The sequence below is a fragment of the Coffea eugenioides genome, chromosome 10 (genome assembly GCF_003713205.1).
Source record: "Coffea eugenioides isolate CCC68of chromosome 10, Ceug_1.0, whole genome shotgun sequence".
In the NCBI taxonomy this organism is placed as follows: domain Eukaryota; kingdom Viridiplantae; phylum Streptophyta; class Magnoliopsida; order Gentianales; family Rubiaceae; genus Coffea; species Coffea eugenioides.
In genome coordinates this window covers 17,722,086-17,749,960 of record NC_040044.1, presented here as the reverse complement: position 1 = coordinate 17,749,960, position 27,875 = coordinate 17,722,086, and the positions used below count along the sequence as shown (strand labels likewise).

Sequence of the window (27,875 nt, the reverse complement as noted above, 5' to 3'; positions counted from 1 at the left end):
TCAGAGAGGAAATGAAATAGTATCAGACCGGTACATTTCAAAGGTCAGTTATGGTCAATAGCTAATTCTGACAAAAGAAAAAGAAAAGAAACAAAGAACAATCAGATCAGGGATGTTCTCAGATCAAGAGCTACAGATGTTATTATTTCGTACAAGAATTCTCCCAGAACTAGTTTTGATGCTATTTGAGACATTGCGTAGCTGCAGAACAAAGCAGAAAACTGTCCCATAACAGATTGGAGGAGTTGTTCTATGACAGATCATCCATCTGTGATTCCCCAGGGGTGTGATATTCGGTAACATAGAGCAGTTGTTTTCCCAATTTCTGGAGGCACGGCTAAAGAATTTCTAACAGAATACAAAAAAACCCTTCTCTGATGTAATCATTCTTTTTGCAGATGCAGAACCAACAATTCTTTCAAGCTGAAACCATAAAAAAGTACGCATCACAAGAACTTTAAAAGAAAGTAAAATTCATGTGACACAAGGACAAAGGTAATTTGAGAGAGAGCAAAAAAAAAAAAAGAGGCATATACAGGCTTATAATCTTTGAGTATTACAACCAAGGCAACGAGTAAGAGAAAAGGGAAGGAAAAGCTGGCATTATCATCTATATGACCACTAAATTAACAGATTTGTAATCCCATCCATTGTCCTATGCCTTCAATTCCAACAAATATCTAACAATTTCAAAAATCGAAGGATCCTTGAAATTAACAGCTATAAATACTGAGTAGCAAATATACTTTCCAAACGGGAACAATCTCAAGATTCTTGAGCAACATAAAAGCCAAGGAGCCAGAAGGTTTGATTACACCCTCAATGCAGTGTAAGCCATTCTTAGGGGAGAGTCATGTCAATTCAAGATTAAGAAAGAAAATTACCTTCATTGGAATTAGAAACTTTCAAGAAATTCAAAGAGAAAGTTTCCTAGACGATGGTACTTGCCTTAGTGACCGAAGGTAAGTTCAAGAAAGATCTGACCGAAAAAGGGGAAAAAGAGGAGAAAGGGGGGGGGGGGGGGTACAGCTTGATGCTTGACAAAATGCAGATAAGTCTACTATAACCATTACTGCATCAATATTCAAGAGTAAGCCCTCCAATTTCTGGTCTCAAACAAGTCAGACTTGCTTAATAAACTAAAAGTTCTATATCAAAATTTTAACATCAGAAAAGGAAAAAGAAGTTAGTAATAGTCCAAGCAATATCCTTGAGTGCTTTCTTCTATACCCTGATTTTGCACAAAATGTGTCTTTTAACATATCCAACCCATGATAAAGAGTTTCGAGTTTAGTTCTCTCACAAGTCAAAATTCCTCAAGTTGAATTACTGGAAAGCACTGCTAGTAAGAACGTGACAAAAAGTAAGATAAAACAAGGAAAGTCCTCCACGAAACATGATTACACTGAAGTTCTGTGAACTTGAGATCATACTTGATATTACTATCCCCTTAAATGTTTGTTTGTGAAGCAAATCTGTTTGTGCATTTTTTATTTATTTTTTTTGTGAAGCAAATCTTCTTGTTGTTGTTGTTGCCACTTTAACTAGTAAATAGGGAAGAATTTCCTCACAGGACTCTGGAGGACCTAATCAAATTTCAATCTCTATGAACTTTGTCTATTCTAAAGAAACCTATCAGAGAGAATAAGAATAGAAAATTTTCAAGGGACACTTTCATTTCAGTGCATGCTCGAAAAGATCTTACCCGGAACTGATCAAAACGAGAAAATAGCACGGTACAAGACATGTTTTGAGATCCTTCGAGCATATTTACTATCTGAAATACACGACAATGGTACTTCAATCAAAATTCCTCAATAGACAGGAGAAAAGGAAACATATGCTTACAGAATAAATTGTACCTCAGGGTAAAATTCTTTCCTCTCCGGAAGAGAATAAATGATCAATTTCTGAATAGCACGGATCTATACACAAGAAACTTAGGATCAAAATAATGTCATATGTTCAATCTGAAAGCTTGTTAAAACTATTAGGAAAACAATGAAATCCTAATCTCTGAGGTCAACTCTCAGGGTACAACATTTCAATCTAGAAAACTTAGAGACAAACACACTGTTTGTATGGCTATGAACGGTGAGAAAGCCATGAACTCATATAGGGCAACTATTAAGAGAATGACTTCTAAAATAAGATTAAACTTCACTAATCTACTTGTATCTTGATTTCCCTTCTTTAATTCTGAAACATCAAAGTTAGATTTTTGGATATACATGTAATTTGCCTCAAATATGAAAGTATCAAGAGGATGAAATGCATAGGAGAGATGCTGCTATCAGCAGTATTATGCATCATTGCAATTATAAACAAATAGACCAGAAGATTCTCATCAATTATATTAATTCAGGTCCAGTTTTTGATATCTCATCAATACAGCAAAGCCTTGTAATCCTAAAGCACTTATTTCTTATTTAAGTAAACGTTTTAGCCATATGTAATTTTAAGAATTCAACTAGAAGATAACGTCATTTTAAAGTTCTGTGAAACAAAGTCAAATCACTGTGCCAGAAATAACATTGATCACCAATAGACCATGGTTTCTCCCTTTTCTTCATCAGTTTTGTTGTCAAAAAAAAAAAAAATCATGCAGCAGCATAAATGATCTAATATCTATTTTCTCAACTAGTTTTACAGCCCACCAATCTTAATTGACTTAAGAGTACAATAAAGGTGGTAGTAGGAAACACCAGAAAGAAGACAAAAAAGAAACTAAGAACCTTGTATCTGTGGTAGAAGTGAGCTCTCTCAGTGTATAGCATGATTTTCCGCTGTCCTTGGAAGAACCAAACTCGCCCACGAGATATATCACTTTGTTTGGTGTACCTAAATAGGACAAAGAAATTGCTATCAAACGTGGAGATAGTCAACCGTTTGCATCAAACTCAAATATTGTGCTGAAGAAAGTGTGAATTAAACCAGCACAATCTAAAAAATAAAAAAAATAAAGAAAAAGGTGATTGCTCCTTACTCTCCAAGAAGGCAGAACGATGCTTCTTGAGATTTCAAAAAATTTCGGAGTCGAACAAACTCGAAATAAGAACTAATACATAGCATAATTCCACCCTGCATAAATGGAAAGGTTCATAAATGTTCAATATGAATCTTAAGACCAGATGTTCTCAGAAAATTATCAACCAATTCAAACAAGAAATAAATACCTGGATAGAGTCTTTTATTTTGGGAAACACCTGCAATGAGAATAAGTTGCATCTGGATAAACTTAGCATAAGAGAACAATGCTTCCCGAGAAAAAGACTAACCATGAGAGTTATGATTAACTTAACCATGCAAAAAGATCCTCTCAATTAAGTGTCAAGTAGAATTACATACCATAAACTGAATTCATAATTTTTAACTCCAATTTACAAGGGGCAGAGATCATTTCAATGCAGTTAGCAAAGGTAGTAAACAGTAAGAATGCAAAATGAAGCAGAGAAGATGGTGATGCATCCAAAAGAAGCTTCGGAATTGCTTCAATCACAGGCAAATGACACAAATGTAATTGATATTGTACTTCAATTCCCTAAATCTAGTCTAGAAATTCGGCCCTCAATGATATTAGTCCCATAGTCCTCCTCTGTTTTCAAAACTCCTGAAAAGCCTAATAACGTCTTTTAAATGTTATTTCAGATTGGCAATTAGTGTTTACCATCTCTGGAACCATGAAAGTTTCAAAATACCACTCTCTGGTCCTTCTATGCCTTTCCTTCCAGTAGTCTCTTTTTTTTTTTTTTATGCCTTTCAAACTCTTGTATGCAACTTCCCGGTGTCTATTCTGATTTCAATTTCATCACCTACAAGCTCAAGTGATTATCATGTTCACAATTGAAACAGAAGTCAATATGATATGTTCAGACTTAGTTCTGCCTGTTTAAGCAGGAAAGACAACATATGGACTCCGAAGAGCGAGTGCAGAACTGTGATCCCATCAGATAATTCATCTTTTCTCTCAACTATTTAGTCACTTCGAGAATGCAAACTGTCTCTGGTACAACACTGACTGAAGCTTAGACATTGTTGAGTTCAACACTATATGTGAAATATTGGAAACCAAATTGTCTAAGATGATAGATGCCAAGTGCTGTATATTTTTACATGCACCCAACTTATGAAACCTGACTTTATTTTCCCTTTTCTTTTGGATAGAATTCCCCAATCTAAGGGTACTTTAAATAGCTCATTATGAAATGCAGTTGGTTTCAGGTTTATTTCAACTAGGGAAAGCACATGCATTGCATACATTTTCTGATAATAGACAGAGACCATTCATATCACCATTTACAGAAGTTCAGCAGAAAAGTGAGGAAGCTCATTGAGGACATACTCCCTGGAAATAAAAAATTTCTTGCATTCATGACAAAATGTTTTCTAATTCAGATTAAATGCATTCTTACAGAGGGCCTGATAATGCTTTCTTACTGATCTCATCTCTTTTTGGGCCAACATGTCTCCTTTCCTATGTTGCATGCATAGTTGCCATACTGAAAACACCTTCATCTGAGTTCTAACCCTGCATTTGTTTTCCGTAGAGTTGGGAAAAGACCTATAATCCCACTTGCTACAATTTTCTTAATCTAACCCAGAAAGGGAAGTTCCACTTCCCTACCCTCTGCAATATAATCATGCACTTGGATTTTTTCTCTTTTTTGGTCAACGTGCTGTAAGTGTGAATACGTGACATTGCATCTTGGTGAAATTCTAATCAATTTCTTGATCATGTATATTTCACAAAGGACAAACTGGAAACATAGATATAAAAATGCACTGTACTGAAACTGTAATGCTGGCCACTGACCCAACTCTATCAAAGCAAACGAGTCACCAATGTGAATGATTATCTGTAATATCTAAAAATAAACTACATAGGTCCAAATGGAAATAATATGCTGCAGCAACTTTGTTGTCAATATATATTGCACCATCTAAAGTGACAATTCAGCTATCAAACAAACCTTCTTACAAAAATACTGGAAACGAGCATCATCAGCATCTGCAATCGAGTCTGCTTCAAACCGCTCGTATATCTGTCATGTTCAAATAAGGGACAAAACAAACAAGAAGACTAGATGAAGGTTCTTCTACGAGTTGATTGATATACAAGAAATATTAGGTGGTAATCCAGAATAAAAGTTTAACAGCAATCTTGCTGGAAAAAAAAAAGAAGCAAATCCTAAACATCTAAATTTTGCTTAAACAAACATTAATACTACAACCCACAAGTATATATGGAAAATTAGCAGTTGCGGTCATTAGCAAAGATTTCTTTTCAACAATATTATCATGTAATAATTGGTCTACCATACAAGCAAAAGCCTATCCCCTGAAGACTAACTGACCTGCCGTACAGGGATCAATACTTTTGGAAGAACACCTTTATAAAGGCACACCAACTTGACCTGCACAAAGACCTCAATCACTGTAACTTGCTACAAGGACATAGACTATGAGCCTATTTTTATGTTAAGCAAGAAGATCATACACATTATTTACCATCAAGTCATGTTCAATCACATTTCCTTTTAAAGAGAAAACACGAAACAGTTATGCAATGTTTTGCCCCTAACATGTTGGATGATGGGGGTGGAAGCATATTAGAGATTCCTTTCCAGTTGAGGGAAATGCATAAGCATCCATACTTCAGACCTCTTGCAATTAGTCACGGAAAGTTAATATAGGAGGATGAGGTTATTATTGAAGTTTAATGACGAAAATTGGCCACTTTGCCTCACACTTCCCAATCTAAAATCTTCTTGTAAGACGCATTGCATGAGAAAAATGAAACAAAGTAAATCAGACTCATGTTAGGCTTATGTTAGCGCTTCAGTCCAATATAGCAAGTAAATTTCAAGCAGAGGAATTTCACCAAAATTTCCTCATTCCTCCCCAAAATTGGTGATACTTCATTTTGGAGCTAAGGGGAAAAAATAATGCAACTGGAGCAGGCAACCAGCATTGGCAAGAGCCCCAAAATTTAACCTACATATCTTCACCACCAAGATGATAAGCATTCCACCCATAGCATCAGCAGCTATAATACTGCCAAATTAGTAATCTGGAAATGAGAATTAGAGTGGGCAATTTGAACAAATCAAAACTCTCAGGCTTAACTGTTCGAAAAGAAAGAAAATGAAATTTATAGAATGAAAGACTGCAGAAGTGATAAAAAAAAAGTTTCAGTTACAACTATACTGAACTGTATTCATTTACTTCTCCCTTCACAAGGTTGGTGTAAACAAATATAAGGCAAGGGCTCACACTTGGGTAGACCCCATCTTCAAAGACCCAATGGCCCAAATTGGGGTCTTTGAAGACTGGGTCTACACAAGTTTTGGCCTTTTAATATTCATGGATAGTTAAAATCAAAATAGTCAACTAAACATGCCAATAATATCTACATGCACTTAAAGTTATGAATTTGGGCAAACCTTTCCCTCGTAGTTAAGGCAGTGCCGATTGAACAGTGAATTGATGTCTGAAAAAGAGAATGGCAGAGTGAAGCGTCAAAAGAATTATCAGCTCCAACTGTTGTCTAAGTATCTTATGAGGAATTTTAAAGTTCAAATGCATTGGTTTGCATGAACAGTCTCAATTCCATACATCCAAAGAAACAGTTCATCTTTTATGACACATAAAACAAAGAAAGCACAAAATAGTCTTTAGAATGCACATTTTATGTGTAAAAGTAGCATGCGTAATATATAAAGATGAGGATCAGAAAAAGGATTCCTCTGGAGCATTATAGGATCTTTTTGTTTTCTTTTTATAATTTTTATCTGCAAAGTGGGTGTGCACTTCTTATCTTCTCTTTTTGTTATGGGCATTGGCTAGTTGTTTTGTGGGTGGGGGTAATGCATGAGGTGGTTAGTTTACTATTCTATTTGGACGAAAGGCCTAAATGCATGAGGTGGTACTAGTTTACTTTCATCCCCACCCACATACCAACATTAAGCATGATCAAGAAGAGAAAAATTTATAAAAAGCGCAAAAAAAAAATAAATAAAAAGAAGAAAAGAAAACAGAAAATCCTATAAACTTGGTGCAACATATATCTTCAGAGGTTAAATTGGAGTCAAAAAGCATTTAGCTAAAAAGTCCACATTGCTGTTTAAGGGAACTAGTTAACAGCTGAGGCTATTGTTAAGATGTTGGATTTAGGTTTACAGTTACAAAATAACATTCTTCAAAATCCAGAAGTAATGGAATTATTTCCTTCGCGTTTGGCCTTATGATCCACTCTTAGAGAGGTCAAATCAAACATCTCATAAACTGCATTTGGCAGTCCAAAACATAAAATGTTATATACATGCAACAACTATTCTTAAAGCAACAGTTACACATAATGAAATTAACAATGTGCAAGTAATTACCTGGGTTTAAGTGAGAACCTAGAATTATTGTTTGTCGATAGAATTGCGCTTGTCCATCTAGGTACCTAGAAGCAAGAAAGCAAAAGTTTACGTGGTGTCACACAAATTTAAGAGATCAGATGTTATGAAGGATGATCATTTTTATTGCAAAACAGAGTTATTCCCGCTTGCCTTACCTTTTCAAAAGCTGCTTAAGAAAAAGTTAATCCTTCAAATGTTGTGTGAAAATAAAAGATATATTTGTCCTATAAGTTTTGAAAAGGAAAAGGACATTTACAAATCAGCCTTTTGGGCTCAAAATAAAAAGGCAGAAGTCAAAGGCAAATGAGAAAACCTGAAAACAACTTAAAACCTAAAAACAGCTAGAATCAACTAATATTAAAGTAACAAGAATACACAATCCTTGACTCAGATATTTAAAAATAAATTATTAATATTCCAGAAGCTAGGAAATGTAGCAGAAAGAAGACCGAGTATGACAGGAAATACATAGGGCTCATCGAAAGGTGGATGTTTGCCCATAGAGAAAGGTAGGAATAAAAATATACCATGGTCGTATGCGCATTATATCAGTTCCATGCTGCTTCACAGGTAACCGGTTTAATTGTTCAACTACTGTGTTCACATGAGACCAATTCTGCAGATCAAATGAGGACAACAAAAAAGTAAACAAAAAGTTATTAGGAAATGTGCACTTTGTATCAGTTTCAAGCTGCTTGGCACCACATTATTGTTTCAACAACTGTATATAGCTGGGACTCATTCTTAAAGGCCATACACCTAAAACAAGGAAGGGAAGTAGTATCCATTCTCCTCCTTTTATACGAGCCCGGTTGGAGGGGAAGTGTGGGAGAAGGGAGAAATGACTACCTAACTTGAATAAAGGAACCAACAAAACAAAACTCTACCAGAAAATAAAGTCACCTGCATTAGTATGACATCTGCGTGGTCAATAATCAAAACCTGGAAGATGCAAAAGCCCTCAATTAATTGAAGCGAAACAATTAAAGAATTTATTAAGATAAATATTGAATCATCATGGTAGTGATTAAGTTTAACCAATAAAACGTTCTTTTCAGCCCAAATGCACACAAACCCAAACACACACACACTTATATACATAAATATTAAATGGAAATTACATGGCTTAGAACTAAATAGTTTACCTCTATGGAGGAAAGATAATCAATATCCTTTTCTTTCTCTACTTCTGCCGCGCCAATTTTCTGTAAATTGCCAAATAGAACAAATCATTATGCATATCACACTTTAAGAGAGAAAGGAGGTGATTGAAAACTCATCTGTTCTCGGCAAACCACCCCAAAATTAGAGAGAGATTGAAAACCCAAAAAACAAGATTCTCTTTAGTCATAATGACATTTTTGAGCCATAGAAAACAAAATGACCATCTCTATTGAATCATAATTTGGAAAAAATACAGACCTTTTAGTGATTATGGTTTTTCAAAGCTCAATCAGTAAACTAAAGTAGAGGTCTAATCTCATCAGTAAAATCAAGGTCACCTTATGCTTTAAAAAAGAATACTACACTACTGAATCCTGACAGGGCTAAGAATTGATTTCCACTCTCGGAGTCTAGCCAAACTTTTAATTTATTGAAAACAACAATTTTTGGGTTTTAATCAAATCTGTTAAATCCCACCTTGTTGCACTATCCTAAAATATATTGATCTGCATTCTTTTTTTCTTTAACAGAATACCAAGAACTACTTCAACTTATATTAGATTTAAAATTCCCAGATGATAGAACATGTTACAAAGCCATATTGGTTAGCTATTATGAAAGAATATGCTCCACAAAATTTGGGCTTCATTGTGTTCTACAAAACTAGGGTTTCACTTGAATACAGCCTGTTCCCGGCTGTACGTTTTACTCCATGTGCTTATTTTTCTGATGATCTTTTAAGAGAACCCTTCGATTATTTTAACCAAATTTACAGGCAAGTTAATAATCCCCACTCCCTTTATTGCAGGAAAAAGGAAAAGGTAGTTGAGTTTTGATGGTCATAGAAATGGAGCGCATTTCAAAATCCAATAAGCCCTAACTCTGACCCCCACGATAACAATCTCAAAAGGCATACTGCTCCACATTATTATGATCTATACTTGAAACCCCGTTACAAACCTCAATGTCCTAATATGATTTTTTAGAGCAAAATTGAACATTTTATTGATAAGAATAGTAAGCTTGTACACAGAATGTAGAATTTCTACTGCATCAATAGTACTCTATGCTATACAATACTAGTCATCTAAAACAAGTCAGAGGTAGTCCTGACTCTACAGCCAATTCCCAGCTTGCCTTGTTTACTGGAAATTTTCCACAACCCGCCACTACATCTCTTACAGCAGTCAGCACTTCATGAACAATGTCCTCTTCTTTTACAGGCATGTGTTTGAATAAAGCTTGGTTTCTAGCCTTCCAGATTTTTTAAGCTTGTTAGATGCAACAGTTTGGGTCCTAGTTTAGGTTTGGACTTTTGAGGGTTTACAAGCCTCATAACTGTTGCTAAGGCAGTGGATCCACGACTAGAGATGACACACCTAAACAACAAATAAATAAATGAAGGCCTAAAAATCATTTCAAGACTTGAAGGCTGGTAACTGGTAGAGGTGCTCTAAATATAGGTCAAAAAGTTACAGAATAAAAGTACAATCTATCAATCCTTTAAATACGTATTATACAGTTCCTTCTAAATTTACTACTGTCATGTAAACATTTCCGTTGAATGCGACTATTAGTTTTTTGTAGTACATAAAAAATGTGGAGTAACTCAGCCAACTGGATGGTTGAATTGTACTGCTAAAATTTCTTGGTTAAAATTAAAAGTTGGACCAAAAATTGGATTGGACTACACCTCTTTATGATGCCCAATTGAACCACATAATTTTTTGTTAACTGGTTAACACTAAAAACCTACATAAATTTCCAAAAAATCTGAAAACTGGTCATAATCACCGCTAACAAACACAGTATAGATAGCAAAAAGATAATACACAGTAAACAAGCAGCCAAGGAAGCAATCCATGATGAGGAGTTTATAGTTTACTGGCAAGATTTTCAACCTATAGCAATCCAAAACTCAAAACATGCTCGATGCAGATAAAAGAGATTACATGGCATAGTATGCATAGCATTAAGAACCAAATCACCGTGACCAGTTAAAGACTCACAGTGATCAAACCAAGAGGGGAAGCAACTATTATGTCTGAGGAATAAAAATCAGCATATAACTTGATCTTCCTCCTGCCAATAAACAATCAAATGAAGAAATATTATTAGAAGCAAAACACCAAAGCTTAATAATCAGAATAATGAAGACACCTCAGGGCTTTTCCAAATCTTCAAGAACAACACGATTAATAAGGAACCAGAGCTTGAAAAGAATATGTGATTTCAAAACAGAACAAATTACTATTGTGCATCAGAGAAAGAATAAAGAAGTTATTTCACAGCCAAAAACTAGTATGCATGATTTCTCAATGGACTATACAATTCTTTCGGATTCATACATATAACAATAAATCCAACTTAACCCTCAAATTGTGCCTAATCACCATTTTGTCATTATCAACAATTCCCTAGCTCATCTTATGAAGAATCTCTTTTGAAGTCTCTGCAGATTTTTTCCACTCATGAAAATGACCTTACTTCAATCAGAAGAACTAAAACTCACTACTTGGTAAATTTTTAAAGCAATACTACTAGGCCAATCGCTCTAAGCATGCACCAAGAGCCCTTTGGTGGTTAGTGGTTACTGGTAAATTAGGTCTGATGCCTGGATGTTGAAGTATTTTAGCCTGCCGAGGGGAATTGAGGGATGGAAGTTCCTGTCCCATCAACACCTCCACAAGCAATGGTGATAGGGAAGACTTTTCTTGAGAACCAGGAAGAAGCTTCAAACCAATATGTTAAAATAAAATAAAAGGAACCATGTTATGCAATCATGTCCTGTTATATTAAACATTAAACAAACTCACACACTTCCCACAAAACATATCATGTGATGCTTAGACTGCAGAAAGTCACCGTCAGCTCTTTCCAAAAAAGAAATCTCTTGACAAAGTTCAAAACCTCCTTTTATTTGATGCTAACCCAGCCAATCATTTCAAACCATCTATTTCCTTGTTACTAAGAAATGACAAAGTCGATACTCCTAAAATGCAAGCCTTCCCAGTCAAAGACATTTAAAGAATATAATTTCATATAACTAAGTTCTGTCACAATGCCAAGGGTCATGGAGGGAACTGTGTTAGAGCATGAGTAGTCAGAATTTTCAAGGTTACTTATAATGCATGAGGTGGTTAGTTTACTATTCTATTTGGACGAAAGGCCTAAATGCATGAGGTGGTACTAGTTTACTTTCATCCCCACCCACATACCAACATTAAGCATGATCAAGAAGAGAAAAATTTATAAAAAGCGCAAAAAAAAAATAAATAAAAAGAAGAAAAGAAAACAGAAAATCCTATAAACTTGGTGCAACATATATCTTCAGAGGTTAAATTGGAGTCAAAAAGCATTTAGCTAAAAAGTCCACATTGCTGTTTAAGGGAACTAGTTAACAGCTGAGGCTATTGTTAAGATGTTGGATTTAGGTTTACAGTTACAAAATAACATTCTTCAAAATCCAGAAGTAATGGAATTATTTCCTTCGCGTTTGGCCTTATGATCCACTCTTAGAGAGGTCAAATCAAACATCTCATAAACTGCATTTGGCAGTCCAAAACATAAAATGTTATATACATGCAACAACTATTCTTAAAGCAACAGTTACACATAATGAAATTAACAATGTGCAAGTAATTACCTGGGTTTAAGTGAGAACCTAGAATTATTGTTTGTCGATAGAATTGCGCTTGTCCATCTAGGTACCTAGAAGCAAGAAAGCAAAAGTTTACGTGGTGTCACACAAATTTAAGAGATCAGATGTTATGAAGGATGATCATTTTTATTGCAAAACAGAGTTATTCCCGCTTGCCTTACCTTTTCAAAAGCTGCTTAAGAAAAAGTTAATCCTTCAAATGTTGTGTGAAAATAAAAGATATATTTGTCCTATAAGTTTTGAAAAGGAAAAGGACATTTACAAATCAGCCTTTTGGGCTCAAAATAAAAAGGCAGAAGTCAAAGGCAAATGAGAAAACCTGAAAACAACTTAAAACCTAAAAACAGCTAGAATCAACTAATATTAAAGTAACAAGAATACACAATCCTTGACTCAGATATTTAAAAATAAATTATTAATATTCCAGAAGCTAGGAAATGTAGCAGAAAGAAGACCGAGTATGACAGGAAATACATAGGGCTCATTGAAAGGTGGATGTTTGCCCATAGAGAAAGGTAGGAATAAAAATATACCATGGTCGTATGCGCATTATATCAGTTCCATGCTGCTTCACAGGTAACCGGTTTAATTGTTCAACTACTGTGTTCACATGAGACCAATTCTGCAGATCAAATGAGGACAACAAAAAAGTAAACAAAAAGTTATTAGGAAATGTGCACTTTGTATCAGTTTCAAGCTGCTTGGCACCACATTATTGTTTCAACAACTTTATATAGCTGGGACTCATTCTTAAAGGCCATACACCTAAAACAAGGAAGGGAAGTAGTATCCATTCTCCTCCTTTTATACGAGCCCGGTTGGAGGGGAAGTGTGGGAGAAGGGAGAAATGACTACTTAACTTGAATAAAGGAACCAACAAAACAAAACTCTACCAGAAAATAAAGTCACCTGCATTAGTATGACATCTGCGTGGTCAATAATCAAAACCTGGAAGATGCAAAAGCCCTCAATTAATTGAAGCGAAACAATTAAAGAATTTATTAAGATAAATATTGAATCATCATGGTAGTGATTAAGTTTAACCAATAAAACGTTCTTTTCAGCCCAAATGCACACAAACCCAAACACACACACACTTATATACATAAATATTAAATGGAAATTACATGGCTTAGAACTAAATAGTTTACCTCTATGGAGGAAAGATAATCAATATCCTTTTCTTTCTCTACTTCTGCCGCGCCAATTTTCTGTAAATTGCCAAATAGAACAAATCATTATGCATATCACACTTTAAGAGAGAAAGGAGGTGATTGAAAACTCATCTGTTCTCGGCAAACCACCCCAAAATTAGAGAGAGATTGAAAACCCAAAAAACAAGATTCTCTTTAGTCATAATGACATTTTTGAGCCATAGAAAACAAAATGACCATCTCTATTGAATCATAATTTGGAAAAAATACAGACCTTTTAGTGATTATGGTTTTTCAAAGCTCAATCAGTAAACTAAAGTAGAGGTCTAATCTCATCAGTAAAATCAAGGTCACCTTATGCTTTAAAAAAGAATACTACACTACTGAATCCTGACAGGGCTAAGAATTGATTTCCACTCTCGGAGTCTAGCCAAACTTTTAATTTATTGAAAACAACAATTTTTGGGTTTTAATCAAATCTGTTAAATCCCACCTTGTTGCACTATCCTAAAATATATTGATCTGCATTCTTTTTTTCTTTAACAGAATACCAAGAACTACTTCAACTTATATTAGATTTAAAATTCCCAGATGATAGAACATGTTACAAAGCCATATTGGTTAGCTATTATGAAAGAATATGCTCCACAAAATTTGGGCTTCATTGTGTTCTACAAAACTAGGGTTTCACTTGAATACAGCCTGTTCCCGGCTGTACGTTTTACTCCATGTGCTTATTTTTCTGATGATCTTTTAAGAGAACCCTTCGATTATTTTAACCAAATTTACAGGCAAGTTAATAATCCCCACTCCCTTTATTGCAGGAAAAAGGAAAAGGTAGTTGAGTTTTGATGGTCATAGAAATGGAGCGCATTTCAAAATCCAATAAGCCCTAACTCTGACCCCCACGATAACAATCTCAAAAGGCATACTGCTCCACATTATTATGATCTATACTTGAAACCCCGTTACAAACCTCAATGTCCTAATATGATTTTTTAGAGCAAAATTGAACATTTTATTGATAAGAATAGTAAGCTTGTACACAGAATGTAGAATTTCTACTGCATCAATAGTACTCTATGCTATACAATACTAGTCATCTAAAACAAGTCAGAGGTAGTCCTGACTCTACAGCCAATTCCCAGCTTGCCTTGTTTACTGGAAATTTTCCACAACCCGCCACTACATCTCTTACAGCAGTCAGCACTTCATGAACAATGTCCTCTTCTTTTACAGGCATGTGTTTGAATAAAGCTTGGTTTCTAGCCTTCCAGATTTTTTAAGCTTGTTAGATGCAACAGTTTGGGTCCTAGTTTAGGTTTGGACTTTTGAGGGTTTACAAGCCTCATAACTGTTGCTAAGGCAGTGGATCCACGACTAGAGATGACACACCTAAACAACAAATAAATAAATGAAGGCCTAAAAATCATTTCAAGACTTGAAGGCTGGTAACTGGTAGAGGTGCTCTAAATATAGGTCAAAAAGTTACAGAATAAAAGTACAATCTATCAATCCTTTAAATACGTATTATACAGTTCCTTCTAAATTTACTACTGTCATGTAAACATTTCCGTTGAATGCGACTATTAGTTTTTTGTAGTACATAAAAAATGTGGAGTAACTCAGCCAACTGGATGGTTGAATTGTACTGCTAAAATTTCTTGGTTAAAATTAAAAGTTGGACCAAAAATTGGATTGGACTACACCTCTTTATGATGCCCAATTGAACCACATAATTTTTTGTTAACTGGTTAACACTAAAAACCTACATAAATTTCCAAAAAATCTGAAAACTGGTCATAATCACCGCTAACAAACACAGTATAGATAGCAAAAAGATAATACACAGTAAACAAGCAGCCAAGGAAGCAATCCATGATGAGGAGTTTATAGTTTACTGGCAAGATTTTCAACCTATAGCAATCCAAAACTCAAAACATGCTCGATGCAGATAAAAGAGATTACATGGCATAGTATGCATAGCATTAAGAACCAAATCACCGTGACCAGTTAAAGACTCACAGTGATCAAACCAAGAGGGGAAGCAACTATTATGTCTGAGGAATAAAAATCAGCATATAACTTGATCTTCCTCCTGCCAATAAACAATCAAATGAAGAAATATTATTAGAAGCAAAACACCAAAGCTTAATAATCAGAATAATGAAGACACCTCAGGGCTTTTCCAAATCTTCAAGAACAACACGATTAATAAGGAACCAGAGCTTGAAAAGAATATGTGATTTCAAAACAGAACAAATTACTATTGTGCATCAGAGAAAGAATAAAGAAGTTATTTCACAGCCAAAAACTAGTATGCATGATTTCTCAATGGACTATACAATTCTTTCGGATTCATACATATAACAATAAATCCAACTTAACCCTCAAATTGTGCCTAATCACCATTTTGTCATTATCAACAATTCCCTAGCTCATCTTATGAAGAATCTCTTTTGAAGTCTCTGCAGATTTTTTCCACTCATGAAAATGACCTTACTTCAATCAGAAGAACTAAAACTCACTACTTGGTAAATTTTTAAAGCAATACTACTAGGCCAATCGCTCTAAGCATGCACCAAGAGCCCTTTGGTGGTTAGTGGTTACTGGTAAATTAGGTCTGATGCCTGGATGTTGAAGTATTTTAGCCTGCCGAGGGGAATTGAGGGATGGAAGTTCCTGTCCCATCAACACCTCCACAAGCAATGGTGATAGGGAAGACTTTTCTTGAGAACCAGGAAGAAGCTTCAAACCAATATGTTAAAATAAAATAAAAGGAACCATGTTATGCAATCATGTCCTGTTATATTAAACATTAAACAAACTCACACACTTCCCACAAAACATATCATGTGATGCTTAGACTGCAGAAAGTCACCGTCAGCTCTTTCCAAAAAAGAAATCTCTTGACAAAGTTCAAAACCTCCTTTTATTTGATGCTAACCCAGCCAATCATTTCAAACCATCTATTTCCTTGTTACTAAGAAATGACAAAGTCGATACTCCTAAAATGCAAGCCTTCCCAGTCAAAGACATTTAAAGAATATAATTTCATATAACTAAGTTCTGTCACAATGCCAAGGGTCATGGAGGGAACTGTGTTAGAGCATGAGTAGTCAGAATTTTCAAGGTTACTTATTCAACTGATTGCTATAGTTTTGGCAACTGGTCCAAATCAGTACATTATTAAATCATATACCATAAAATTGCACAATGGGATAAAAAGCATGAATTACTTTGCAGCCTTTAGATGTCCTCATCAAGTTAATGAAGAGTGACAACTTAATACGAGAAAAAAGCTAAACATATGAAAACAAATGACTGTAATGTTAGACTTGGCTTAGTCACAACGGACAGCCAAAAGCCCAAAATGATTTTATTTCTCCAAGAAATTACAATCAATATAAAAAAATACAAGCATTGCTCCATTCATCTTTTCAGAAAACACCCAATGAATGCGTAAGAATTGACATGCTATAGAAAAAGGAGCTCCCTAAAGAAGTCTGCTCAAACAGAGTCAAATAATTAAGAATCTCTCAATAGTCAACAAGTCAAGATCAGATATTTTACCCCATATACTTGATGCCTATCATGAAATGATCATTGTTATTCCCACCAAACAATGACTGAAAGTCAGAAGGTTTAGAGGACTTCTTTCTTTTTGAGTTCTCAACATCCTCATCCTCCTCCTCACTTTCAACTCCTCCACTCCCAAACTCCTCAGTAAAGCGATCCATGTGTTCAATATTAACCTAGGGAATAGGACAATGCAGAAAATGCATTGAAGAGACTGTTCATTTTAATGACAATCAATAACTATAGCAACAAAAGACTGATTAACTCCACACAGATGACCTATGCAAATGCCCAAATAATGACAAGAAGCAAAGATTATAAGACATCATATTTGCAGCTACCACAGTCAATTTAGTCCCTTTAAGTTCTAAGCAACACAATTATCCAGACTCCACAAGAACTCGATTGGAGAACTTAGAATGCTCGTCTCCTCTTCTACTCAGTCCATGTAGAATCTACTGTTTAGTTGGAAAAGTGGAGATCCATAACCAGTCTAGGAGGACCATTTACCAGTCTCCCGTGTGTCAGCATGAACATTACAGCACACACATTCAAAAACACATTAAAATCTCCTTAATTTCTTCCCATGGAAGCAATAAGAAATATATGCCATCGTTGTTCCTACTTCTTGAGCATAGTTGAAATTTTTAGTCACAATCAGTAATTATCCTACAGAAGACTGGCTTTTCTTTTTGGTCACTAGCATGCGAATGTGCATCTTGAGATGCATTGCATTCTTTTGCCCAAGTCAATGGAAAGTCATATCTGGGCGTAAGACCATGTATGTGCTCCAGTACATAAAGTATCACTGTCCATCAGGCAAGTTGTATTAAGTGCAGAAGACTGAAAAGTCATTGTCGACAACACAACAGATACATTTGAGTTTTCGATAAGAAGTTATGCAAGAATAGTGCTAAACAAGAAGATAACCAGCCTCAGTGGGCTCTTATGCACAAAAACTCGTTGACCTTTCCTACCAGTGCTCTAGTACAGTGCAGCAATACCTTATGCTTTGAAGGGGTTAACTGGATCAACCTCTTTACTACCCAAAATGCAATGCTTGCTAAAGGCAAAAGGATCAAGACCTGAAAATTAAAACAAAAACAAGGGCAAAAGCTTATCTTCTGAAAGTGTCAACATTAAAGCAATTAAGAATCTTAAGAGTGTGCCCAGGACATCAAAACTAAAATGTATAAGAAAGTTGTCAGACACATAAAACAAATATGAAAGAAACTTTAAGCATCCTTCAATCCTCCCTTAATTTCAAACTTGAGTCAGTTGCTTCTGCATCCTGTTAGTCTCTTTCCCAAGTGGATTTTCAGACATGTATAGAGTGTCTACAATGTAGGTATAAACTTCCGAGGTGAGAAAATTAACAGGAAGAAGTTCATTACATTAACCTAAATAAATCAGCTACAAGTGACCAAAAAAGTAGGGGAAATCTGTACGTCTTGTGGGTTAAGATAGTAGCACATGATTGGTGAAAGATCTTGGCGATGAAACAGAGATGCCAAGTTGTCCATGCAGGCACCTCCGATCAATACTTTCTAATCTTTGGCACCATGGTTTTGGAACTCAAGAACAAGCTCTGCTCTATGATAATCACTTAACAAAGGCGTCAAGTAGTTCACGTGAAAAGAAAGGCAAACTTTCAGAATCTTTTCCCTTTTCAAATATCCATTCCCTTGGATCGGTCACTGTCTGTATCAGATATAAGAGGGTCCGAAAACTGCAGCAGTTTTGAAATTCAAGGGCAAGGTAGCACCAAAGCAAATATTGACAAAACCAGAAAGCTTACGAAGTGAAGTTCAAATTTGCCAGGAGAAGGCACAGCTCTTTCTGACCTTAAGTCTACCTAACAATTACTAATAGATGGAGAAACTTGCGCATACATTAGGTTTACCAATTTATAGTAACTGTTCATTGAGCAAAAGATAGCCACTTAGATGAAAAATAAATTGATTACGTGACAAAGGGGGAAAAAGATCATAAGAACAACACCAGACTAGTAAGAATGGAATAGATAAACAGCCAATTAAGACAACCAGAATAAATAAACAGACGCATGGAAGAAAATTTTGTGCATAACCTTTCTTATGTGCAGAATTACACCTAGAGCAAGCACTATGAATACCTTAGGACGAGTAAACCCATGGTCCAGGAAACCATCACCATTGAGAATGCCCCCTTGTCCTTGAGCATCAGCCACTTTTGCATCATTTTTACTGATCAAATCCCTTGTTCTCAAAACATGATTTAACTGCATACCACTGTTTTATCAGCAGTTTGAAATACACAATGTTGTTTCGCTTCTCATTACAAAATGATGCTATAACAATTAAAAATCCATATAGAGAAAGTTGGAAAGGAAATGCCAATTCAAAACACAAAGGTAATGACCAAAATACAAGTATAAAACCATATACATACAGTGTGCAAAACATAAGCATCCAGGATACTCGAGTCCTCTTGACCTTTAAGATAAAAAGGCTTCTTGTTATGGTGTAATACATCCCGATAGCTGTTGCCTACAGAAATAGTGTGATTGGAAGATTATATGTACAACTTTTAACTGATGAATATAACCCCATTGAACAAGCAAGAGATTATCATAACGCAACAATCATCTCAATTCTCTAGAATGTGTCAAAAAGTGATTGACTATCAATTGTTAACGCAAAATAAGCTCAGAGTAACAAAAAAGGGAAAATATTATAGCAAATATAAGCTGAATAATAAGGCTCAATCCCAAACTGCACTTTAAAAAGGACCCCTTCATGTTAAATAACTTATATTCTAGTTGCTGATCTTTGATAAGTTAAACAATTGCAGAAAGGGGGTCAAGCATGGAAGAAAATCGAAAATAAAGTCCAAAGGCATCTCAGAGAATCACAAGGTTTTCAGTCATTTTATATCATCTACACTGAGAAGCATATATATATCTTGCTCGTGGTTGACTCTGATTCCCTAGAATAAAATAATGGACAGCTTAGACGTTAAAAGGAATCTCATAGTTGCCCCTAAACTTTGCCTTTTAAATAGATAAATAAACATTTGGTTTGCAGAAATATACATTCTTTAAAAAAGAAAAGAAAAGAATGCACTATGAAGACCATCTAAACATACACGGGGCATTGACACCTTTCCGCCTACCAAAGAAAAAGGGGAAAAGCAAAAGTACTCTTAATGTAAAAAATATACACCTGCATGCTTTTAACATTTGTTATGCAATACATGCTCAATAACATGCCAGTTTGTCAACATTAAATCTGTTCATCAATGTTTGATGCAAAATGAAACCCAACTAAAGAATCACATAATTGAACCTGAAGTAATACACAGCAAGCATCAATTAGATTGAATTTAGAAGCAATACCAATTAAACCAAACAAAGATGACCAAGAAAATTGCGTTAACACCAATTAATTTCTTATGTCTTTTGCTGAGTATTCCAGCATTGTTAAGATATGTCATCCAGGGTAATAAAAAACCTAGCCTTTTCCAATCAACTGCTTGTAAACAACATTGCAACCCCTAGACCTAGTCTTTAAAAGTTTCTGATGCAAAGTGCAGAATGAAAGTACAACCTGACAAAGCCACTTTTGTTTTTTGAGATATAAATTTGGGACTCTCAAGAAACCAAACTCAACCAGGAAGGGCAACTATAATAAATAATTATGCAAAATGCAATTCTCAAGAAAATTATACAAAAATTAAGCCAACTGAAGGAGTCAAAAAGAATTTTATATTTATGTGGATAAATCCATATTGCCTTCGTTATTATGAAATCTGAACACAATGATTGAAGAACTTAGGAGGAATAGAAACTAATATAGTTAAATTTTCCTTGAATGTTTCTAGAACTAAATTTCGCTAACAAGAATTTCTTCTTCAGAGTAAGTATGATTCATTCTTTCACATGTATCAGACTGCCACTGGTTCATACACAATTTCTGGTGCCAAGTGATAGGGCCAAAGTAAATTCAGTAACAGCACAAAAATAAACTAACAAACAGGATAGACCTAAAGGTTTATAAGCACTTTTAAACATGCCAAGCATGCTATAAGTTGTTCCACACAAAAGTTAACACCACAAAATTCCTGTTCCAAGGTGACAGCAAATGCTACAATTTAATTCAACGTCACATTGATGAAAACCATCACCACTATTAATCATAAGTAACATAAGAAGTTTGAGTGGCAGAAAGGTGTGGCCAAGTTTGTTAGATCACTTACAGATGGAGAAAAAGAATCTCTGCTCAGATGATTGAAAATCAGTGCCGCCAGATCCTTGGTAGACATCTACCCAATGCTTATACAATCTTGGCTTGAGGCCACACATTTCATTCATGTCAATGTCCTGCATAAACAGTCATCAATTACTTGTCCTGCTACTCTCGCAACTATACTCTAAGTCCTTTTAAATAGAGTCTATAAAGGAGATCAAAAAGATCTCAAAAGGCAACAACAGACAAAGTGCAAGGTGCACCAATAAAGACTCCATTAATTTCCCTTTGCTGCAACATCAACAACTTCTAACTAGCGTAACATTTTTACACAGTCCACACAGCACTAGAATGTGGAACCAAATCACAGAAACACATAACAGAAAGGAAGAAAGAAAGTTGTAAATAGAGGAGAAAGCGCTCTCCTCCAATATCAAAACAAAAGGCATAGAAGATAGTTTAAATTTCATAAGCTACCTTAAAAAAAAAAAAATTAAACCTATCCAAGATCATCAGATGATACCAACTGGGTGAAGTTAAATAACAGCAAAATTTAATCTATAAACACCAAGTTGTACATCTTTATCTTTCAATGATTTGTAGAGATAAACATACTAATGCAACAAGAAATATGAATGAACTCAAAAGATTCATGACTCCTAGATAAATAGCGAAATGAGCTCAGGGCTCAAGCATATTGATTGATGATCATATGGTTGTGGAAAAGATAAGGGCAAAATTGGCTTTAAAAAGTCAAGAACTATGATACATTAAAAAAAATGCTCCAAAAGAATAAAAGTAAACGACTACCTTCCCATAAAATCCTCAGCTAATGCAACATGAACACAGGCAATAAATCATGTATTGAGCTTAGTCATGCCACCATCTAAGAACTAGATCATGAAATACAATGATAGATGATGTTCAAAGATACTCTAAATGACAAGCACTGCCATACCACACTGCAAACAGGACTTAACCTCCAAAATTCTCTCCCAATGCTAACAAACAAAGAGTATTTGGCGCTAAAAGACCAACTAGTAGGATATTACCCTAAAATCTTCCTTATCCACCCACAAAAAACAGGTCATGAATATTAAAAGAGTTGTTTTACTTCAGGAGAAACTGATTTTTTGTATGCTTGTGGGAGGGAGGGTCCAACTGCAGCATCGTATGCCCAAAACTTGAAGTAAATAAACACAATGGGCTATTAGATCCACACAAATCCGCATCAATCAACCACTAGGCTAAAGGAACCAGAATTACAAGACGATAACTATTACAACAGTTAGAGCTCTTTGCATGCAGAAACTCACCATATCAACCAACAGTTATAATTAAAGAGATCTACCTTCAAAAAACAGTCTCCAGTTCCTCTCCACTTGCAATTGGGTGCACGAAGAGCAGGAACTTCCCATTTGTAATTCCATTTCCTCTTGAATAAGTTGTCAACCTCTCCTTGAGATAATTTATAATCCAAGTGACTGCTGAATGTACTACAAGTTCAGAAACCTCAAGTTAGGTATATAGACAGTTCTTGTGTCCCATATATTTTCGGTGGGGGGTAGAACATCATATTAGAATGCAGAACAGTTGTTGCACTGGTTCCAAAAGGAATAGGAAAACATGCTAAAAATGTTAAAGACCATCTACATTGAAAAACATGTAAAAGATCGCCCATGAAATTCTATACTTGTGTTCGATTAATTTCTTAGTCAGGTATAAATTCCTTGCAATCATTCAAACTAGGAAATTACAAGGTTTCTTGTACAGTGCAAAGTTTACAACAAAATATATATATATATATATAAGAAAAGTCTCGTCGTAGAAACGCGAATAGGAAAAGCACAACTTCAAAACAAATTTATCACTTTCCTTGGAGATTTAAATTTATAAAACAAAACTGGCATAATGCACAGTAAAGAAGCACCTACACATCATACCCTCTCTCTTTTGCAGTAACTAGTCAAACCAGGTACATGATCATTAAATGAATACGCCATCACAAATTCCATTAAGAAGGGCAACAAAATAAAGATCAATGATCCAAAGGAAGAATAAAAAGAAGTCAATGAGCAAATTTGATAATGACAACAAAAAGACTCCAAAATGCTCGCATTTCAGTGCCATAATGTATCAATCATTTCCTTGGTGGATAAAAATTAGATTATAAACAACCAAAGTTTGTCCTTGCTTTTTTAAAAACATAAGTTGATTTCCTTTTCGCTTTCCACCTTTGTCCTTTTCGCTTTCCACCTTTGTTTGTTTTATAAGAAAAAATGGAATCCCAAAAGCGATAATAGAAAAACCAATGCAATTTATGTCATGTAAGAATACCTTCTGCTGGTAATGGATTCAACATTTGTTCTCGAATCATGTTCTTCGTCTGAGTCAGAGGCACCAATCTCTCCATCATCTGATCCAGAATCTTCACTCTTTTCTGTAGAACCCGGCACACCACTTTCTTTGGCACCATTTATCATTTCAATTCTTCTAGGACACTCATCAATACTCCCTAATTCAAAAAAATAAATAAATAAATCAATATTCAACAGTCAACTACCCAAGCAGCTCACATTACAAAATGACATAACAAGTTGATTGCATCACTACTCTTACCACACCATAAATTATCAACATATCAGATTTAGGCAAGATTACTAATTTTTTTAGTTGGAAAAATATGCAACGCCGATAGGGTTGTAGTAATCAATTGCGCAATTAAAGATCATGCCTTCCATAGTTTTTTTTATTGTTTGTATTGTTATGGTTGCTTATTTGAAAAGTTGTGCTTCTGAGGTGATTTCAGACTATAAGCAATTGCTTATAACTTGAAAATTTATCTAATTTTTCAACTGAATATTTTGGTGATAAAAGATGTGCCCAAGTAATTAATGATATCTAACCATTCAATTTAACTTGATAACTTCCGATATATGAACAGACTTCGACATGTTGTACAGGAAAAAAGAACAAAAATCCATTTTAACCCATGTGTATCAATAAATAAAAAATACTAATTCCAAGACACAAAAAGTGTTTTATCCCTCCGATGATGCAAAGATGTTTAAATTTTACATCAAGGAAAGATTATTAACTTTTATTTTCCATCTCATCTATGCACCCAAGGCAGTCGGATTAAAGAATACTAGTTGAACTTTTCTCCAAAATTATTATTATGCCCAGTTTTAAATATAACAAGTTTAACACTTTAGCCCCCACAGAATCTGAAACATGGCATAATTCCAATCCTTCACATAAGTAAGCTAATGTGAGCATTAATGATCAAAACTTGTGCTCTAAAAAATTTTCAAGCTACAGTAACTAGCGTGCAAGCTCATCACCACATGTTTTCACCTAAATAACATAGTGGACTATGTGCTCAATACATTCTATCCAAATTATCATAGTGCTTGAAACTAATAAACAAGCCGATTAACTGAAAACATGGAACCAAGAAACCCAGTACAATCTATGATGGAGGTAATAATCAACATGTAAACTTACGGGTCAACTAGGCAAAGGCTCAGCAAAAGCATTAAAGGATATAACAATAATAATGTGATGCATTGAAGTTTACATTTAATGAGAAAAGAGAATGAAAGGCATTATACTTCCTTGTAACCAAATGAAGCAACAAAATACAAATTCTACAACTGATTCATAAAGAGCATATTGTCTACCTTCATTGTCATCTTCAACCTCACTTTCTGATTCATCATCTTCTGTATCACTTTTCCCTTCTTCTCCTCTTTTTCTATTCACAGGAGAAACACTTTTCTTATGTAAGTTTTCACAGACTAAATAAATCGACATCATGAATTGAGTTTCTTCTTCTCTTTTTCTATTCACAGGGGAGACACTTTTCTTTTGTAAGTTTTCACAGGACTAAATAAATCAACATCATGAATTCATTCAATGCAACTAGAATAGTAAAAAAATCAGCCAAGTGTCTACAGCAACATGGAGAATAACTTTTGAGAATAACAATGATTGATTTGACTGACCTCCTAATCATGAAAAAAGTTATGCATGAGAAAACTAACAATTCTTATGCAGTGAAACACATCAGTTACACTATCGCGGTGACAAAACTTATTCCAAGAACCATCTGCGTGCCTCATCATGACAAGAACAGCTTTCAAGGACTTGTATTTTTTAACTTTCATTTTTCATAATCAACATTAAACAGTTCACCCTACACTAATCACCAGTTTGACTAGATACTTGAAATCAAACTTACTGAAATAATTTCCATCCTCTGTAACTCATTTATGCTTTCCATAATTTTTTTCATCTTTGTTAAAGCACAGGCTCTGATTACCAGGAAAACAAAACCATATATCTTCCATAAGCAAAGAAAAAATGTTCATATACCTTTACAAACAAAATAAATTAAGGATTAGCACCTATTGTTTCAGGGAAAGAGATTAAAGACATCACTACATCTGTTTCTCCACCTCTTTCATTACAATTTTTTGCCATTACCAATGATCATCAAACAATGTAAAATACTGATTAATGGAGAAGCAATTGATGCTTTTAACATTAACCAAATCCCGAAAAAATGTCATTTGACACTTCAATTCCACAATAACAAAGCAATTATGATTATCTTACAAAAGAAAACTTAACAAACCCCAAAAACACTAGGGGAATATGCTACAGTGCACCTCAATGCCATAGTTCTTGGGAACCCACCAACCTCCACTCATAGCACTATTTCAAACATGCTCTTATAACATGTATTCCTTTTATCCATAGAGCAAATCAAATTTATTTCCAGAATGACAATTAGCAACCTCAAGCACTGCATTACATATACCAAAACAGCACTTTCTACATTAAATTGCCAATCATCCAAGTCACAGTTTCCAAATGATAGGCTTTCAAAACCAACTAAAGTCCCACAGGTTCAATCAGCAAATTTTAAACGCATGAAACCATCAATATGTAATAATTAACCCGCAAAATCAAAAGGGGGTATGATAAAAATAAAAACATGTAATACATATAACAAATGATAGACTTTCAAAACCAACGAAAGTCCCACAGGTTCAATCAGCAAATTTTAAACGCATTAAACAATCAATATGTAATAATTGACCAGCAAAATCAAAAGGGGGCATACTACGCAGATAAAAATAAAAACATGTAATACATAACAAACTCTTATAACATGTATTCCTTTATTCGCAGAGTACACTGAATTTATTTCCAGACTGGCCATTATAAAACTCAAGCAAACATTCAATGCAATGAAAACAGCACTTTCTACATTGAAAATTCCAATATCATCATCAAGACATTATCCAAATGATCAACTATGGTCAATCAGCAAATTTTAAACACATAAAACCATCAAGAAGTAAATAATTCACGATCACAATCAAAAGGGGGTATATTTCACAGATTAAGAAAAAGGGGGACACAGATTTTGTAGCACCAGAGCACTACCTTTGCTTAATCGCATTTGCAATTAATTGACTACTTGATCCCAACCTCTTCAATAAATTGTCATACATTGTTGGCTTTCTGTTAAAAACAATATCCTCTTCTACTTCTTCTTCTTCTTTGGTTTCTAATTCAGCCTCAGAATTTTCATCAGACCAATCCTCTAGAACATTTAAAAAAGACAAAAAAAATCACTAATAACAAAAAAAAATCCTTAAAAGAAAACTAAAATGTAATACTGGCTCACCTGAGTCATTTTCTAGAGGTTGCTTAGGTACAAGTTTTTCTGCTCCAGGATTTAGCTTCAGATTTTTGAACTTCTTAAATGGCTTTGAACTGTTCACTCTCTTCAATCCTATATACGATGTACCTATTAATAAGTATAAACGAACATTACGAAGCAAACTAAAGGAAATTTTACCTCTTTTTCTTGCAAATCCTGGTTTTCCCATTGAAACTTGATTCTTCAAGCTTTGTTGGAGCTCTGGGACGTTAATAAGTTAAAGGAGAGAAACCCTAAACAAAATCAAAACCACAAATTAAAAAAAGGGTGTTATACAGAAGATAGAAACACTATTGAAGACAGATTATCCGACGAAACACTATGCGCCTGGTCATCATCTAGCTCACATATACTTCCGGGCACGGTCATGACCCTAGGAAACCTTCTCCTTTCCTTCTCTCTACCCATTACCGGAATATTCCCGGATGCCAAATCTAAGAGATTAGTATACGATCTTGACAACATTTTTCAAGGTTCTGCTTTATCTCCCCAAAAAAATTCAGAACAAAAGTCGCCAACCTAAACCCCACAACTCAAAATTCTTCCTTTCCCCTCAAACTGATAGTTTTCAATTATCTGCACGGACCCAAGAACACCTTTTTAACATAAAAGAATCAATTCAGAAACAATCTACACTAAATTACAACTAAAAATTCAACAAATGCTGTAGAAAATGAAGAAAGCAAGACATCAAGCCAATTAAAGAGAAACCCGTTTACTGTAATTGAATAAATTAGTGATCTAAGCAAAGCCCAACTGAGGAAAACGTGAACAAGAGAAAGCCCACTTATCAAGAGCCCTAAATTTGCAAAACTCAAATTGAAAAAGGATGAAAGACATCCTGAAATTGAGAAGCGAACTAACCTCTGTTATTAAATCAGGTGAATCTTTTGAATCTTCTCGGGGAGAAAGCTTTGATCTTTGGAGGTGTATTGGGGTCAAATTTGG

At 34.8% G+C, this 27,875-nt stretch overlaps 1 protein-coding gene across 1 annotated transcript; it reads right to left on the bottom strand.

The window, feature by feature from the left end:
• LOC113749361 (U3 small nucleolar RNA-associated protein 25-like) lies at positions 1-27,875 on the bottom strand. The gene is made up of 26 exons (XM_027293062.1): positions 27,792-27,875; positions 27,066-27,160; positions 26,892-26,999; positions 26,648-26,807; positions 24,874-24,947; positions 23,528-23,705; positions 22,542-22,686; positions 21,201-21,324; positions 19,395-19,492; positions 19,099-19,224; positions 17,969-18,049; positions 16,959-17,140; positions 15,411-15,483; positions 13,383-13,442; positions 13,141-13,179; positions 12,765-12,853; positions 12,217-12,281; positions 6,444-6,490; positions 5,355-5,414; positions 4,971-5,042; positions 3,177-3,206; positions 2,987-3,081; positions 2,736-2,841; positions 1,863-1,925; positions 1,706-1,777; positions 1-423 (listed from the first exon to the last, which is right to left on the bottom strand). The coding sequence occupies exons 2-26, from the start codon at positions 27,094-27,096 to the stop codon at positions 349-351; spliced, it is 2,253 nt and encodes a 750-aa protein (XP_027148863.1). The 5' UTR covers positions 27,097-27,160; positions 27,792-27,875; the 3' UTR covers positions 1-348.